This window comes from Leucoraja erinacea, chromosome 17 (assembly GCF_028641065.1).
Source record: "Leucoraja erinacea ecotype New England chromosome 17, Leri_hhj_1, whole genome shotgun sequence".
Taxonomy (NCBI): Eukaryota; Metazoa; Chordata; class Chondrichthyes; order Rajiformes; family Rajidae; genus Leucoraja; species Leucoraja erinaceus.
This window is the reverse complement of record NC_073393.1, coordinates 36731253-36748553: the sequence shown is the minus strand read 5'-3', so window position 1 is coordinate 36748553 and position 17301 is coordinate 36731253. Positions and strand designations below refer to the sequence as shown.

At 41.9% G+C, this 17301-nt stretch overlaps 1 protein-coding gene across 1 annotated transcript in view; it reads right to left on the bottom strand.

The window, feature by feature from the left end:
* Positions 1-17301, bottom strand: part of LOC129705407 (putative leucine-rich repeat-containing protein DDB_G0290503) — a 558220-nt gene that overhangs the window by 160642 nt on the left and 380277 nt on the right. The window contains exons 20-23 of the mRNA XM_055648958.1: positions 11212-11295; positions 8905-9072; positions 4651-4734; positions 88-255 (exon numbers count right to left, since the gene is read on the bottom strand). Of these exons, the coding sequence (XP_055504933.1) occupies positions 88-255; positions 4651-4734; positions 8905-9072; positions 11212-11295 (504 nt within the window). The remainder of the gene's footprint in view (positions 1-87; positions 256-4650; positions 4735-8904; positions 9073-11211; positions 11296-17301) is intronic.

Below are 17301 nucleotides of genomic sequence, written 5' to 3'. Positions count from 1 at the left end.
TTATTATTTTGGCTATAAATAATAGGTACTCACTAACATTTGATGAGGATTCTTACTTTCCATATTATGGAATGCCTTATCTCTCACCTGCTGGTTACTGATGCCCTTCTCCTGCTGCAGGTCCTGCATAGCCTTCTCCTGCTGACTCATTTTCTTATCATGTTCTCTGCAGGCTTCTCGTAAGCTCTGTTCTTCAGCCTGTAGCATTTTTACCTTTGTCTTTAAATTAGCAGCTTCTGCTTCATGGAGTGTGAGCTGCCGGACCAGAAAACATATGAATCCCTGAAACTTCTCCATACATCAACTTTCAAAATCCTTAAAGATGGTTGGTAGCACCGTTTAATGCAGTTTGTTCCATGGCAAACCACATTTAATGATGTTGATTAAAAGGAATATAGGAAAAAATATAGGGAGTTATATTGGTTATTAGAACGTAAAAAAATTGAACAGTAGAATACAAGGCCATTCAATAACTTCATGACTGATCTTCTGCCTAAGTGGCATTTTCCTACACCGATGCCATATCCCTTTAGTCTTTTAATAAGCAGAAGCGCCTGGACATTTTCCTATAAGGGTCGTGTTGCCATTTGGGTATGTTTTCTCATTAGATTTATTATTAGAATCATAATTCAAGATTCTGTAATGGAAAATATTGTCCACAAATGCTTAAATACAAAGAAATGTAAGTTCCAATGAGCATACAGTCTGCAGATGTTTTAGATCAGACTCTCTTTTATATACCAACTAATTTTACCTCCCATTGACTTGCAATGCAAATCTGGCCCATTATTTACTAGGTATTTACATTAAAATTGCAGCTCGAGATATCAACTAAAGGATTTTAGATTTCAATTGTTGGTCAGCTTGGGATGATACATCTTTTTTTTAATGTTAGAAAAGGTAGGAAACATTATGTAGATTTTTGCAATAAAAATTACAACCAACTGGCAAATAAATGAACGAGAATTTGAATTTTTCCGAGAAAGCAAAATTAGGGGAAAAAAAGTTAACCATATGTCAAACATTGGTGATCTGTTTAAGATATTATTTCCCAGGTAACGTTATTCCCTTATACAAGCCTGTCACACATTACGGTGAGAAATATAACATTAATAGATTGATAGTTTTTTTAATTAGTTTGAACCACATAAAACCTATTGTACAATGTACAATGCACTAAAAAGTTTGCAAAAATAATAATATTTGGTATACAGAATAAATGCTGAACCTTATAACAGCAAATTGTTGAAATTAATTACAAACGCTCCACTAAAGTAACAGGTAAAAGTAATTTTTGTTTTATATTCATTTTTTGGATCTGGCAGTTGTTTTCAAGGCCAGCAGTTATGGATCTTCCCTAATTGCCCTGGGAAAGGCCGTGGCAATGCACCCTTTGGAACTGCTACAGATTTGCTAGTGAAGCTACTCCAAGAGCTCTGTTTGGCAGGATTTAGACTCAGTGATGATGAAGGAATGGTAATATATTTCTAAGCCAGGATGTGTGGGACTTGGATAGGAACCTTCTGTAGTGGTGGCTTGCTGCTGTGGTTCTTTTTGGCAGTACAGGGTGCAGGTGAGGAAGATGTTAAAGCAGCTATCGTGCATTTTGTATACAGTGCCAACTATAGCCACTGTGGAAGGAATGAACGTTTGGTGGTTGATTGGTGACAGCCAGGTCAAGTCAAGTCAAGTCAAGTCAAGTCACTTTTATTTATATAGCACATTTAAAAAACAACTCTCGTTGGCCAAAGCGCTTTACCTTGGTGGTGGTACTAATGTTATACAATAGTGGTTCATAGATTAAGTACATACATAAATGCATACATATAGCCCTCACTCAGAGGACGTCAAGAAAGGCTTGAGAGTTAAGATGAGTTTTAAGTCTCGACTTAAAGGAGTCGCTGGAGGTGGCAGTTCTGATGGGAAGATACTGTTCCACAGTCTAGGAGCTGCAACCGCAAAGGCGCGGTCGCCCCCGAGTTTATGCCTAGACTGCGGGATGTTCAGTAACCCCAAGTCGGCCGATCTGAGGGACCTGGAGGTGGTGTGGTGGGTAAGCAGACTTTTGTGGATGATGTCAAGCTTCTCTCGATTGCTGCATTTTCCCTTATTTTGCTGCATTTTCTTTTATCTTGTGAATTATAGATGGGGGAAAGGCCTTAGGTTATCAGATGGTGAGTCGCTCACCACAGGACATGCAGTCTCTGAGCTGCTCTTGTAATCACTTTATTTCTACTGCAGGAATTGCAAAAAATGCACAATGTGCTGGAATAACTCAGTGGATCCAATAGCATCTCTGGAAAAGACACAAATAGGTCCCCGACTCAATAAATTGCCTATCCATGTCCTCCAGATATGGTACATGACCCTACTGCAGCATTTAGTGTTTATTTTGTTTATGCTGGTGGCCCAGTTGAGTTTCTGGTCCTTAGTGACCCCAAGGATACTGATGGCAAATTTGGCGATGGTAATGCCAGTGAATATCAAGGGTAGGTGGATAGATTCTCTCTTATTCGAAATCACCAATGCATTCTTTAAACATTAGTTTCCAATATAATCTCATCCGACCTTGAAAACATTTAAATCCATGCAGTTTTCCAGCCCTCTATTAGAATCATACGAGCAAAAGTTGTGTTTTTTGTCTGATTAATGCAACGTGGGAACTTCTCAATCACAGCAAAAACCAATAATAATAGGCAATATACCGATATAAATGTTTAAACTATAGCACAGCCAATTGTTAACTTATAAAGACAAAATAAAGTGATGGAACAGGGAACTGATATTTACTGAGGTGAATAAAAAAGCTGCCTGAAATTCACAGCATCTAACACCCTTAATGTGGAAAATCAATCTCAGAAATGATCAGCCATTCTTCAAAACAAGTCATCTTTTTCATAATGCTCTTACCACTAAGCATCACCATTCTTGTCTGGTCAAAAAATAATTATAAATTGGTCAGATGCATGTTTTTTTTTAGAAACAGGCCCTTGGGGAAAAATGAACTTTCCAAATGTGGTTTAGTTATGATTGAATGAATGAATAATTGAATAAACAAATAAATAAATGAAGTCATCAATGTACAACAGAAGGGGAAAAAGCTTTTACAGTCTGTCAGTTCTAGAACCCATCACTTCACTAAAAAAAGCATACATAAAATTGTCAAGCAAATCTGCAGTGATCATAATATTGCAGATTCAATTGCATTGTTTAGAAAAGTAAATGTTGCTTTGAAACTCTGAGATCAAACAATGGATTATAATTTTGCTATCATCAGTATCTAAGGTATATTTAAGCTTTTGTTTTGGATAGTAAACCTCTGACACAAGTGAAGTGGCAAAGTATATTTGAATTGGACAGGTTGACATGGACCTGGAAATAGGTTATGTAAGTACAGAACAAGGTGATATGTCTTATGGAATTTCTCTTCAAGTGTAACAAGTTGGCACATTTCAGAGTTGCAGATTTGTAGCAAACATTTGAATGAAACCCTGGTGTGATTTTTACAAATGCATTTCAATAAGATCACCCTTCACTCTTGCTTCATATTTGCTCGTCTGCAATTTTTCTTCCCCTTACATTTCCCATATTAAACTCCACTTGCCAAGCTTTCATTATTCACTCAACCTATCCATATCTCTTGACAGAGTCCAAATATCCTCCTCATAATATGTCAACCTATCTACTTTTATATCATGGGTAAAATTAGATACCTTTCACTTTGCCCTTCTCTAAGCTATTAATATAAACCATAAATAATTGTGGGCCAAGTACTTATCCTTGAACAAGAAATAAACTTGTGGAAGAACTCAGTGAACCTATAGAAGCAAAGGGATGATCAATGTTTCGGGTCAAGACCTTGCACCAGATATTGTGGTTTTTAGTTATGTCTTTCCAGCCTGAAAATAAAGACCCATTTATTCCAATTCTCTGTGTGATATCCATTCTTCAATCCATGCTATGACATATACATTAGGCTTTTATCTGGCATTTGACCTTCTGGGAGTTGATTGATTATCCAACCTCGGCTTAACATCTCGGAGATGGCGATCCCTTTGCCAGGGATCGACCTCAGAAGCTCCAACCACGAGTGTCTATGGACTTTAACAACGAGCTCGCGGTCTCTAGTTAGAGACTGACTTCGGGAGCCCCAACCCGCGGAAGCTTCGACCGCTCGATCCTGTGAGCTTCAATCACCCCGTCGTGGGAGCTTCGATCGCCAGCTACGGGAGCTTCAATCGCCCTGAATGTGGATGGTTCGGCTCCCTTGACCACGGGAGAAAAGAGGGAAAGAAGATAAGACTTTATTGCCTTCCATCACAGTGGGGAATGTGGAGGAGCCGCTGTGGTGGATGTTTATGTCATTTTTTAATGTAGTTGTGGGTCTTGGTGCTTTTTTGGTATGACTGTGTGGCAAACCAAATTGCTCGTATGTTGCAAAACATACTTGGCTAATAAATTACGATTATAATTATCTTTAGGGGTTTGGCAGAGGACTTCCCAGAGTTTAATTTGGTCATTTGTTTCGGTTTCTTTGCCTATCTCATGCTACTTAGAAAAGAACTACGTTGCCCGAATCATTGACCCGTCAAAAAAGCTAAAATGCTAATACCAAAGGCATTCTAGAGAAATAACTGTTACGGCACTTACTTCCTCCTTTGCATCCCCCAAGTTTTCTTCTGCAGTTTTTAAATCCGATTTCAGATTGAAAATAGTTTGATCCTTGTTGTGAACCTGCCACATAAAAACAATTTTGGCCATGTTTATTAAAGGCATTTCAGAGTTGTAGATTTGTAGCAAAAGTTAGAATGATATCTTTTTGCACTGCATTCCTGTAAATAAAGGTTGCGGTTCGTGTTTGGTAAATCTTCTTACCAGATTCTTTCTTCCTATAAATTTTCCCTCATTAAACTCCACTTGCATTAAGGATCTATATCCTGTTGCAGAGTCCAAATATCCTCATTACAATCTGCTCTCTTTCATAGTTTCGTATCATGGCTACACTTGGATACATTGCACTCTGTCCCCTTCTCTAGAATTAATATAAAAGATGTGTGGACCTTCAAACACATATATTCATGATACTTTAAAATGACTAAGCATAAGAATCAATCTTATGCAATTACTAAGCATTCTATTCTATGTCTATTGAGCTGATCCGTCTATTAAACTGAGCTGATCCGACTTTCCTAATAACCTTGCAGTACAAAAACAAATGCACTTCTTACCAATAGAAAAACATCCAATGAAGATTTGACCAGTCTTCTTTCCTTTTTGATAAATTATTATTTCAAATTCTCTTTGGGGTAGCTTATCTGGGTTCCACGGGAAGCAGTAGTTCCATGGTGATGATCACTTTGCTACCACATTCCTCATGACGATCAGTGAGAGAGTGCAAACTTCTAAAGATTTTCTAGAACTTACAGTAAGTAAGTTACAGAACTTACAAAAAGGAAAGAAGACCGGTCGTGGATGCATTGGTGATCATTTTCCAATGTTCTATAGATTCTGGATCAGTTCCTGTGGATTGGAGGGTAGCTAATGTTGTCGCACTTTTCAAGAAAAGAGGGAGGGAGAAAGCAGGGAATTGTCAGTTAGCCTGACATCGGTGATGGGGAAGATGCTGGAGTCGATTATCAAAGATGTAATAGCGGTGCACCTGGATAGCAGTAACAGGATCGGTCCAAGTCAGCATGGGTTTACAAAGTGGAAATCATGCTTGACAAATCTGGAATTTTTTGAGGACGTAACAAGTAAAATGGACAAGGGAGAGCCAGTGGATGTAGTGTACTTGGACCTTTAGAAAGCATTTGATATGGTCGTACGCAGGAGATTAGTTGGCAAAATTAGAGCACATGGTATTGGGGGTAGGATAATAATATGGATAGAAAATTGGTTTGTCGACAGGAAACAAAGAGTAGGGATTAACGGGTCCCTTTTAATAGGCAATAGGTGCAGGAGTAGGCCATTTGGCCCTTCGGGCCAGCAACGCAGAATGGCAGGTAGTGACCAGTGGAGTGCCGCAAGGCACGGTGCTGGGACCGCGGCTACATTATTTACAATATACATTAAAGATTTAGATGATGGAATTAAAAGTAACATTAGCAAATTTGCAGATGACACAAAGCTGGGTGGAAGTGTGAACTGTGAGGAGGATGCTATGAGGGTGCAGGATGATTTGGATAGGTTGGGTGAGTGGGCAGATGCAGTATAATGTGGATAAATGTGAGGTTATCCACTTTGGTGGCAAGAACGGGAAGGCAGATTATTATCTGAATGGTGTCAGGTTTGGAAAAGGGAAAGTGCAACAAGACCTGGGTATCCTTGTACATCAGTCACTGAAGATAAGCATGCAGGTACAACAGGCAGTGAAGAAAGCCTTCATATTGAGAGGAGTTGAGTATAGGAGCAAAGAGGACCTTCTGCTGTTTTACAGGGCCCTGGTGAGACACGTGGAGTATTGTGTGCAGTTTTGGTCTCCTAATTTGTGGAAGGACATTCTTGCCATTGAAGGAGTGCAGCGTAGGTTCACGAGGTTAATTCCCAGGATGGCTGGACTGTCATATGATGAAAGAATGGAGCGACTGGGCTTGTATTCACTGGAATTTAGAAGGGTGAGAGGGGATCTTGTAGAAACACATAAAATCATTGTGGATTGGACACAATAGAGGCAGGAAACATGTTCCCGATGTTGGGGGAGTCCAGAACCAGGGGCCACAGTTTAATAATATGGGGTAGGCCATTTAGAACTGAGATGAGGAAAAGCTTTTTCACACAGAGAGTTGTGAATTTATGCTTCAGAAGGCAGTGGGGGGCGATTCACTGGATGCGTTCAAGAAAGCGTTAGATAAAGCTCTTAGGGCTAGTGGAATCAAGGGATATGGGGAGAAGGCAGGAACTAGTTACTGATTGTGGAAGATCAGCCATGGTGGTGCTGATTTGAAGGGCCGAATGGCCTACTCCTGCAACTATTGTCTATGTATCTATGATAGGTTTATCAGTAGGAGAAGTTGAGAGGGATTAGGGCCAAACACTGGCAAATGGGACTAGCTTTGATGGGGCATCTTGGTTGGCATTGAAGAGTTGGGCTGAAGGGCCTCATGCTGTACGACTCGTGAGTGAGTTGATTTAAATGTACTTTTGGTTATATTTTTAGTTTCGTTAAAATGAAACAGCACCGAGCCTTCTTAAAAAGAACCTTACTTCCTTACATATTTCACGTAAAGTTTTTTTGGAGCCCATTTTTTATTTCATCTTTCCTAAAGTGTTACCTCAATTTAATTATATGTTGTGAAATTACTGCTCATGGTAAACTTGCTTTAATTTACTCATTTGTAGGTAATTCCAATGTGTCTTAAGTAATTCTAAACTTTTCCCTAACCTTTAAACTATGTTCAAAAGAAATTACAAATGCACATGTTAGCCTGAGCATTTTCATCACTATTAAGGAACCAAATATTGTCAAGAATATTAAAATAATATTTTTCATGCAATATTATTGAAGCGGATTTGATTAGTTTTATTGCTGTTTGAGAGACACTGCTGTGCAAAACTGCATTCCATTTTTGACAATAGTTCAAAATAATTAATTGGCTTTAAAGTGCTTTGAAACATCTTGAAGACATAAAAGATGCATTAAAAAGCATAATCTTGTCAGAACATTCCAAAGTGATCTGTACAATGGCCGAGAAATTTGCTTGCAGCACCATAATTCCTCAGGATTACTAAAAAGTTTGTGATTCTATATTGCTAAAGCATCACCTCAGTGTCATTTCCTCCGAGCTTTTTAATTAATCCAGATTTATTAACTTTTACTAGAAACATTAATGTCACGATTCAACAGGAGCAGAAAAGCAGTGGAATTATAAGCTGTAAGCCACATGCCGGATGCCAAATTTCACACTTTTTAGGGAGCAATGATTTTAATGCTAATCCCTGCAAACAGGAGGAAAGAAGTTGGGGCTTAGTAACTTAAATACAGGAAACTCAGCATCCAGGCGCCCTCTGTCATTTTAATGACCAGCAGATATCTGTGTGGCCGACCATCATCATGCCATGCAGGATACTTGATTAACATTTGTAAAATCACTTGCACAGAATCAATTGGAATACAATTTTAAATGTACAACTGCTGTGCATAATTCATAGGTGTCATAAACCTGGTGGCAAAGAAGGCAGGAATTGTATGCTTCACAATGCATGTACTTTTCTCCATACCCCTTAATGGCTTAGAAAAAAAGATATGCTTCCTTTCATAGAAATGTTTGACCTCACCAACCCTGATCACAATCACTCCCTCACCCTGGTCATAGCTTTCTGGGTTATAGGCTCTTTCTTGGTTCAACACTGACTCAACCTGGAACACTGTCTCTCCTCTTTGCAGATTTGACAAGTGTGTGTGTGTGTGTGTGTGTGTGTGTGTGTGTGTGTGTGTGTGTGTGTGTGTGTGTGTGTGTGTGTGTGTGTGTGTGTGTGTGTGTGTGTGTGTGTGTGTGTGTGTGTGTGTGTGTGTGTGTGTGTGTGTGTGTGTGTGTGTGTGTGTGTGTGTGTGTGTGTGTGTGTGTGTGCGCTCTCTCTTTTTTCTTTATATCTTTTGTGTATTGCAGTGACAATCATGGCCTTACTGTATTCCTCCCTTTCCTACCTATTATGAGTTTCTCCACTTCATCTCACAACCAATACCTAACAGTTAATACACAATCCCATCTTGGCTTCCCACTGATGAGCCAGTAGGTCCCGTTTGCTAGCAGCCACGTGAGAATGCATTGTGTGGCAGAACCGCATGAGCCTGTGTTGCTGTGTTCTTCAAAAGATTTTATCTACTCATCTTCCCTGGAGACATGGGAGCAATGACTGCAGTGATGTTGCTTGTAGATTCCCTAATTACAAATAAAATTGTGATACCTCTTGTTGAGATGCTTTGTGTTTCTCACTTAGAACAGTCAAATCTATGTCTAGCTTCTGCTTCTCCAAAGTAGTGTTAGAGATTTGAAGTGCAAGTTGGATCGATTCTTCTGTTACAGCTTCCAGCTGTTTCTTCACTTTTTCCAGATTATCTTCTTTGCGTATCAGCTGTGAAGAATAAATATTATTTTCATATTACAAACCATAACACTTACTCAAATTATCAAGTAAATGGAAATATAACATAGCTGCAATAGCAGTAACACAATATTCCTATTGGGGTATATTTGATTGTGTTCAGATCTTGAACCCATTCTCCATTATCTGTACTGCTTCACTGCATTCACTGTGGATTGGTGTGCACTTGCAGGATTAAAGAGCTGAAGGTGTCAAGATTATTTGGTTCAGACAAACCTAAATACAGTTGCAGTCTAAAATCAGTGAAATTGATGTTTTTTTCTATATATTTGCTGAAGTAGCTTATAAGTTACAAGTGCTACCAACATGTTTGAAAAATCTCTGCAATGCTCAAAATTGCAAATCTAAGGAGACTATTATGTAGGGAAATCTAAATAGCTTACTTAACTATTCCTCTCACATATACACTCTGATGAGAGGTTCTTTCAACAATAATTCTACGCGCTCTCCCAGTGTCCTATTTAAAGGGGCATCATCACCTCATGAGATTACAAGAAGCTTTAATGATGCATCACCAATTACGTAAATGCTACATTTTCTTTCTTTCTATACGTAACCAATTGAACTGATGAGCTCACTACTGTTATGATAAATCATTGTTGCTTACGTGCAGTAAAGTTAACTGCCAGCTCTTTTCCTCTTCAGTTATGATAAATGACATTCTTCGTGTTTTGGCATAAAGAAGTCATTGCCAAATGAACTCTTCATTAAATCCAATGCTAACAACATAATAAGGTCTGATGTACTATTTAGTTGTCTTTAACTGATGTTGAAGTATCAAAGGAGAACTTTAAACATGCAATATTTCCATGAAGATCCTTTAACAAGTTCAAGTGAGTTTATTGTCATGTGTCCCTAATAGGTCAATGAAATTCTTGCTTTGCTTAGCTTAGAATAAAGAAGAATTGTTTTTACATCATCCTTGAATATCCCAATATTAATATAGTTTATCTGTTGAGCTAGAAATATAAATGCCCCAAATGAAACTGAACACATGAGATGAACAGGAAAAGTTTGAATTAGATACCTATTTTATACCATGCTGGATAAGGATAAGGGGGAAATCCTTTAAAACCGAGATGAGAAGAACTTTTTTCACACAGAGAGTGGTGAATCTCTGGAACTCTCTGCCGCCACAGAGGGTAGTTGAGGCCAGTTCATTGGCTATATTTAAGAGGGAGTTAGATGTGGCCCTTGTAGCTAAGGGAATCAGGGGGTATGGAGAGAAGGCAGGTACGGGATACTGAGTTGGATGATCAGCCATGATCATATTGAATGGCGGTGCAGGCTCGAAGGGCCGAATGGCCTACTCCTGCACCTAATTTCTATGTTTCTATTTTATGTTCCATAGAGAACAAATTTCAAACAATTTTAAACAATTTTCAAATTCAAAGACATACAACATCTTCAAACATGTGTTTCTATGCTACCTCGTACAACGTGTACCGTTTGTTGAAATTAGTTTGTTCGATTATAGTTATATTTTTCATGCTGACTATCATGCCTGTAACCTACATAGTTACAGGACACATTCCTAAGAATATAGCTTTTAACAAGCACTTATATTTTGCTTGTATAACTAAAACTGTACTTTATCTCATGTGTTATCTCATGTGTACTTCATCTCAATAATTTTGGTGTTTATTATGCCAAATGTACAAAACTCTGTACAGACAGCACCCGTAGTCGGGATCGAACCTGGGTTTCCGGTGGTGCAAGCGCTGGAAGGCAGCACCTCTTCCGCAGCTCCACTGTGCCATCCTGATTGATTAACATTGATAGAGCTAACAATTGTGTAAGGTATAGAAATGAAACACTATTGAAATAGGAGGTACTTCTTAAACATATTACTAGGACATAATTTATCAGGAATTCATTGTTGAACGTATAGATTAAACACTTAATGCCAATGAGGGGTTCCAAAATTAAAAAGGAGGGAAATGGACTGATGAAGTTTAATGTGGGACCTTTCTTCACCCTGCTGAGTTAGTCCAGCAGTTTGTTTTTTATGGTCAAGATTCCAGCATCTGCAGGTCATTGCATCTCAACTTAAAACCTCCTTAATAACACACTGAGCAAGAAATTCAACAAATAACCGAAAACACTCACCTCAGAATAGCAGCTGCTATACTGATGTTGCAAATCCTCTCTGCTGTTCTGCAACATAGACGCCTTCTCTTCTCTGCTTAAAACCTGCAAAACATTTGTTCAAGTAGTTTAATTCAATATCAAAGGGAATTAGACCAATTTAATTTATAACCAGGCTAACAAGCCACCCAAATAATTTTTAAAAGGCACAGAATTGTAGACAATTGATCTTTATCTATTTGCTGCATGAATTTTTTCATGGAGTGTCTTACAAAAATATGTTCTGATTTCAGCTTTGGCCTCCAGGCCAAGTTTCAGATCAGTGACTACTGCCTTTTCTCGTAGCTTAGAGTTTAACAGTGTTGCTGTGTTTCTGTTTTAGCTTACAAATGTCTTACAAACGTATCAAGGCTATATGAGTGTGGAACATCTAGATAATAATGTGTACTCAGCTTGCACATTCTATTGATTTCATTTTCTGTTTTATGTAGCTAATTAAACACAGTTACGGAAGTGTGGGGGAAAAAAATCATTTTCTGATTTGTTAAGGAGGAGGTAGTGGTGCGGGGATCGGTGTGGTCGGGGAGATCGACTTTTTACATTTCAAGTTAAAGACTTGGTAAATGGAGCACTTTCACTTATTGTTTTTTAATCTGCCTTTGCTATTAGAAGCTTACCTTGCGTGTATCTTCTATTGCCTTTGTGTTGGGCCAAAGCCACTGATCCTTGACAGATGGATCACATGCAGCCAGAGCCAGAACCAAAGATGGATTTATTCACTTTAAGTCTCAGGAAAATTTATTGGACCTTGTGTTTGTTGGCCTTCAGAATTTTAATGTTCAGTGTTTACTTTGGGAGATGCTATGAAAGCGACGTCTGTGGAGATATCTGATGCTGACGCTGCTCACAGCAGTCAAAGAGTCAAGAGTGATACAGTGTGGAAACAGGCCCTTCGGCCCAACTTGCCCACACCGGCCAACATGTCCCAGCTGCACTAGGCCCACCTGCCTGCGCTTGGTCCATATCCCTTCAAACCTGTCCTATCCATGTTCCTGTCTAACTGTTTCTTAAAAGATGGGATAGTCCTAGCCTCAACTACCTCCTCTGGCAGCTTGTTCCATACACCCATCCCCCTCTGTGTTAATAAATTACCCCTCTGAATCCTAATAAATCCTTTCCTCTTCACCTTGAACCTATGTCCTCTGGTCCTCAATTCCCCTACTCTGGGCAAGAGATTCTGTGCATCTACCTGATCTATTCCTCTCATGATTTTGTACACCTCTACACCTCTATAAGATCACCCTCACATGGCCGTCCGAAGGGGGGGGGGGGGGGGGGGGGGGTGCATTGGGTGCGACCGGGAAGGTCCCCCCCTCCTCAGAAAAAAAAATCACCAAAAACAAAAAAACAAAAAACAAAAAAAAAAAAAATCGGAAAAAAAAATCAACGTTTCCACTTTGGAAACGGCCAGTTCTCTGATCTCCCATCGCCGGACAAGAGTGGCTGAATCTGAACCTAATGGCTGTAACCCCAACACCAGACACCACTGCGGCCTTCGCCTCCCCCCGCCGCCGGGGCCCAAGCCATCTTCCCCCCCACCACCCCCGCTGACCCCCGCTGACCCCCTGCTGGGCCCACGCCACCCCCGCTGGGCACATGCCACCCCCGCTGGGCCCACGCCACCCCCGCTGGGCCCACGCCACCCCTGCTGACCTCTGCTGGGTCCACGCCACCCTCGCTGACCCCCGCTGGGCCCACGCCACCCCCGCTGGTTCCGCCACCCCCGCTGACCCCCGCTGGGCCCACGCCAGCCCCCGCTGACCCCCGCTGTGCCCCCGCCACCTCTGCTGGGGGCAAATATGCGTCAAGCCGATAGCCTAATCGTTAAAGAGTTAAAAGATAGCCTAGTCGATAAAGAGCTGAGAAGAGGAATCAGAGCTGCCAAGGGAAGGTACTCTGAGAAGTTGAGGAGCAAGTTCTCAGCTAATGACTCTTCTTCAGTTTGGAAGGGCATGCAAGAAATCACCAATTATAAGAGGAAAGCCCCCCGCTCTTTGGACACTCGTCAGCTGACGAACTACCTAAATGAGTTTTACTGCAGGCTTGAAAATCAGCAACGTAACCTTGAAATCCCCTCCCCAACAAACACAGCCAGACCCCAGTCTGCAAAGAATGGACCCTGCACCCTCTCCTTCCCATTCACCACTTCACACCTACTTAAGGAAAGTCTCCAGTATGAAAAGAGTGGACCCTTTCCCACCCCACCCAACACTTCACACAGTGCAGGCCAAGCTGAAAAATATCACAATCCCTCTGCTGGACCCTCTGCATTTTGCATATTGGGCCAATAGATCTGTGGATGATGCAGTCAATCTGGGCCTGCACTTCATCCTCCAGTACCTAGACCGCCAGGGAACCTATGCAAGGATTTTGTTTTATTGATTTTAGCTCTGCATTCAACACCATTGCGCCAGAGCTACTACGCTCCAAACATTCTGAGTTGACTGTGCCTGAACCCCTTTGTCAGTCGATCACCAGCTTTCTGACAGACAGGAAGCAGCATGTGAAGTGGGAATGCATATCTCGGACCCACAAACGCTCAGCATAGGAGCACCGCAAGATGCGTAGTCTCCCCTCTCCTCTACTCTCGCCACACCAACGACTGCACCTCCACAGACACCTCTGTCAAGCTTCTCAAGTTTGCGGATGACACAACCCTGATTGGACTGATCCAGGATGGGATCTCTGTACTCTTTTCAGTTTGACATCTTTCCTATAACATGGTGCCCAGAACTGAACACAATATTCTAAATGTGGTCTCACCAAAGTCTTATACAACTGCAACATGACCTCCCAACTTCTATACTCAATACTCAATGACTGATGAAGGCCAAAGTGCCAAAATACTTTTTGACCACCTGATATACCTGCGACACGACCTTCAAGGAACCATGCAACCATCAACCATTCCTCTGCCCACCTGGCTAATTGATCCAGATACTGCTGCAATCTTTCACAACCATCTTCACTATCTGCAAAACCACTCACTTCTGTATCATCCAGGTTTTTACCAGGCTGGGACAGACGGCAACAGCTTCACACTGTGTCCCAAAGCTTGTGTCCTGTCCTGCATCACCCAAGGCAGCAGAGATGTTATAGGAGAGGGCAAGCACTGTAACAAAGTAGCTCACGATGGTTTGGGTAACATTCAGGAATGTCTATGCATGTCACATCATGAATATTACTGAAGGACGGTCTTGACCCGACATATAATCTATACCATTTCTTCAGAGATGCTGCCTGACCCACTGAGTTACTCCAGCACTCTGTAACATCTTACCTATCCATGTTCTCCACAGATGGTGCCTGACTCGCTGAGTTACTCCAGCACTCTATGAAACGTCGCCTATTCATATTCTCTGCAGATGCTGCCTGACCCACTGAGTTACTCCAGCACTTTGTGACTATTTTCCCTTCACCCATCTGCCCAAGCCCACTCTCCCCCTCCTTTCCTTTGTTCCATTCCACCCATAAACCTCTCTCTGCCTTTACATTTCACTCCTCTTTCAAATCTGCTCTACTTATCTACATGCATTTTTCTTCTTCACTTTTTAGTCATTATTTGATGCAGTGTGGAAACAGACCCTTCAGCCCAACTTGCCCACACCGACCGACATGTCCCATCTAAACTAGTCCCACTCACACGCGTCTGGCCCATATCGATCTAAATATGTCCTATCCGTGTACGTGTCCAAATGTCTCTTAAACAGTAGGATCGTCCCAGCCTTAACTACCTCCTCCGGCAGCTCGTTACATACACCCAGCACCCTTTGTGTGAAAAAGCTACCTCTCAGGTTCCTGTTAATTTCTGAAATATTGGTCATAAATCTGGTGCACAAATGCCCCAAAATAAGGCACAGAATGCATCAGAGAGCATCTAAAAACCCTGGAATCGAGGGACTTCACGCTTCGCGCACGTGATGTGCGCACTACGCACATTATTTCACATTAAGTATTTTGTAATCCTGTCATTCCACCCCCCTTTTTGAAAAGCTTCGTACGGCCTGCATCATCCTCCTGCACTCCAAGCAATAGGGACCCAGCCAACTCAACCTCTCATTAAAGCTCACCCCCTCTAGTACTGGCAACATCCTTGTAAATCCTTTCTGAACTCTTTCAAGCTTGACAATATATTTCCTATAACATGGTACCCAGAACTGAACACAATATTCTAAAATGCGGTCTCACCAACATCTTATATAACTGCAACATGACCTCCAAACTTCTATGTGTAAGAAAGAATTGCAGATGCTGGTTTAAATCGAAGGTAGACACAAAATGCTGTAGTAACTCAACGGGTGAGGCAGCATCTCTGGAGAGAAGGAATGGTCTACGTTTTGAGTTGAGACCCTTCTTCAGACTGATGTCGAGGGAGTGGGCGGGACAGAGATAGAATGTAGGCGGAGACAGTAAAACTGGTGGGAGAACTGGGAAGGGGAGGGGATGGAGATAGAAAGCAAGGGCTATTTGAACTTAGAGAAGTCAATGTTCATACCGCTGGGGTGTAAACTACCCAAGCAAAATATGAGGTGCTGTTCCTCCAATTTGTGATGAGCCTCACTCTGACAATGGAGGAGGCCCAGGACAAAAAGGTCAGATTGGGAATGGGAGGGGGGAGTTGAAGTGCTGAGCCACCGGGAGATTAGATAGGTTAAAACAGACTGAGCGGACATTGTTGAGGATTATTTGCTGTATGCGACGTTTTCCAAACATTTTCACCACCTCCAACGGGATCCCACTACTGGCCACATCTTCCCATCTCCACTCCTTTCTGCTTTCTGCAGAGACTGTTCCCTCCAAAAATCCCTGGTCAGCTCGTCCCTTCCCACCCAAACCACCCTCTCCCCGGGTACTGTCCCATGCAACTGCAGAAGATGCAACACCTGTCCCTTTACCTCCCCCCTCGGCTTCATCCAAGGACCCAAATAGTCTTTCCAGGTGAGGCAGAGGTTCACTTGCACCTCCTCCTACCTCGTCTACTGTATCCGCTGCTCTCGCTACATCTGTGAAACCAAGCACAGGCTCGACGATTGTTCCACTGAACACCTCTGCTCAGTCCATCTTAACCAACCTGATCTCCCAGTGGCTCAGCACTTCAACTCCCCCTCCCATTCCGAATCCAACCTTTCTGTCCTGGGCCTCCTCCATTGTCAGAGTGAAGCCTAGCGCAAATTGGAGGAACAGCACCTCATATTACGCTTGGGTAGATTACACCCCAGTGGTATGAACATTGACTTCACTGACTTCAGATAGCCTTTGCTTTCTCTCTCCATCCCCTTCCCAGTTCTCCCACCAGTCTTACTGTCTCCGCCTACATTCTATCTTTGTCCCGCCCCGCCACCCTCGACATCAGTCTAAACAAGGGTCTCGACCCGAAACGTCGCCCATTCCTTCTCTCCAGCGAAGCTGCCGCACCCGCTGAGTTACTCCAGCATTTTGTGTCTACCTCCCAACTTCTATACTCAATACTCTGACTGATCAAGGCCAATATGCCAAGAGCCTTTATGACCACCTTATCTACCTGTGACTCGACCTTCAAGGAACCATGCACCTGCACTCCTAGATCACTCTGCTCTGCAACACTCCTCAGAGACCAACCATTCACTGTGTAAGTCCTGCCCTTGATAGACATCCCAAAATGCAACATCTCACATTTAAATTCCATCAAGCATTCCTCAGCCCACCTGACCAATCAATCCAGATCTGCAATCTTTCATAAGCATTTTCACTATCTGAAAAAAACACTCACTTTTGTATCATTAGCAAACTTGCTAATCTTGCCCTGTATTTTCTCATCCAAATCACTGATGTAGATGACAAACAGAAACGGGCCCAGTACCGAATGCTGATGCACACCACTAGTCACAGGCCTCCAGTCCGAGAAGAAACCTTCCTGCATCACCCTCTGCTTCCTTCCATGGAGCCAATTTGCTAACCATTCAGCTATCTCTCCTTGGATCCCATGCGATCTGACCTTCCAGAGCAGCCTACCATGCGGGACCTTGTCGAATGCCTTACTGAAATCCATTTATACAACATCGAATGCTCTGC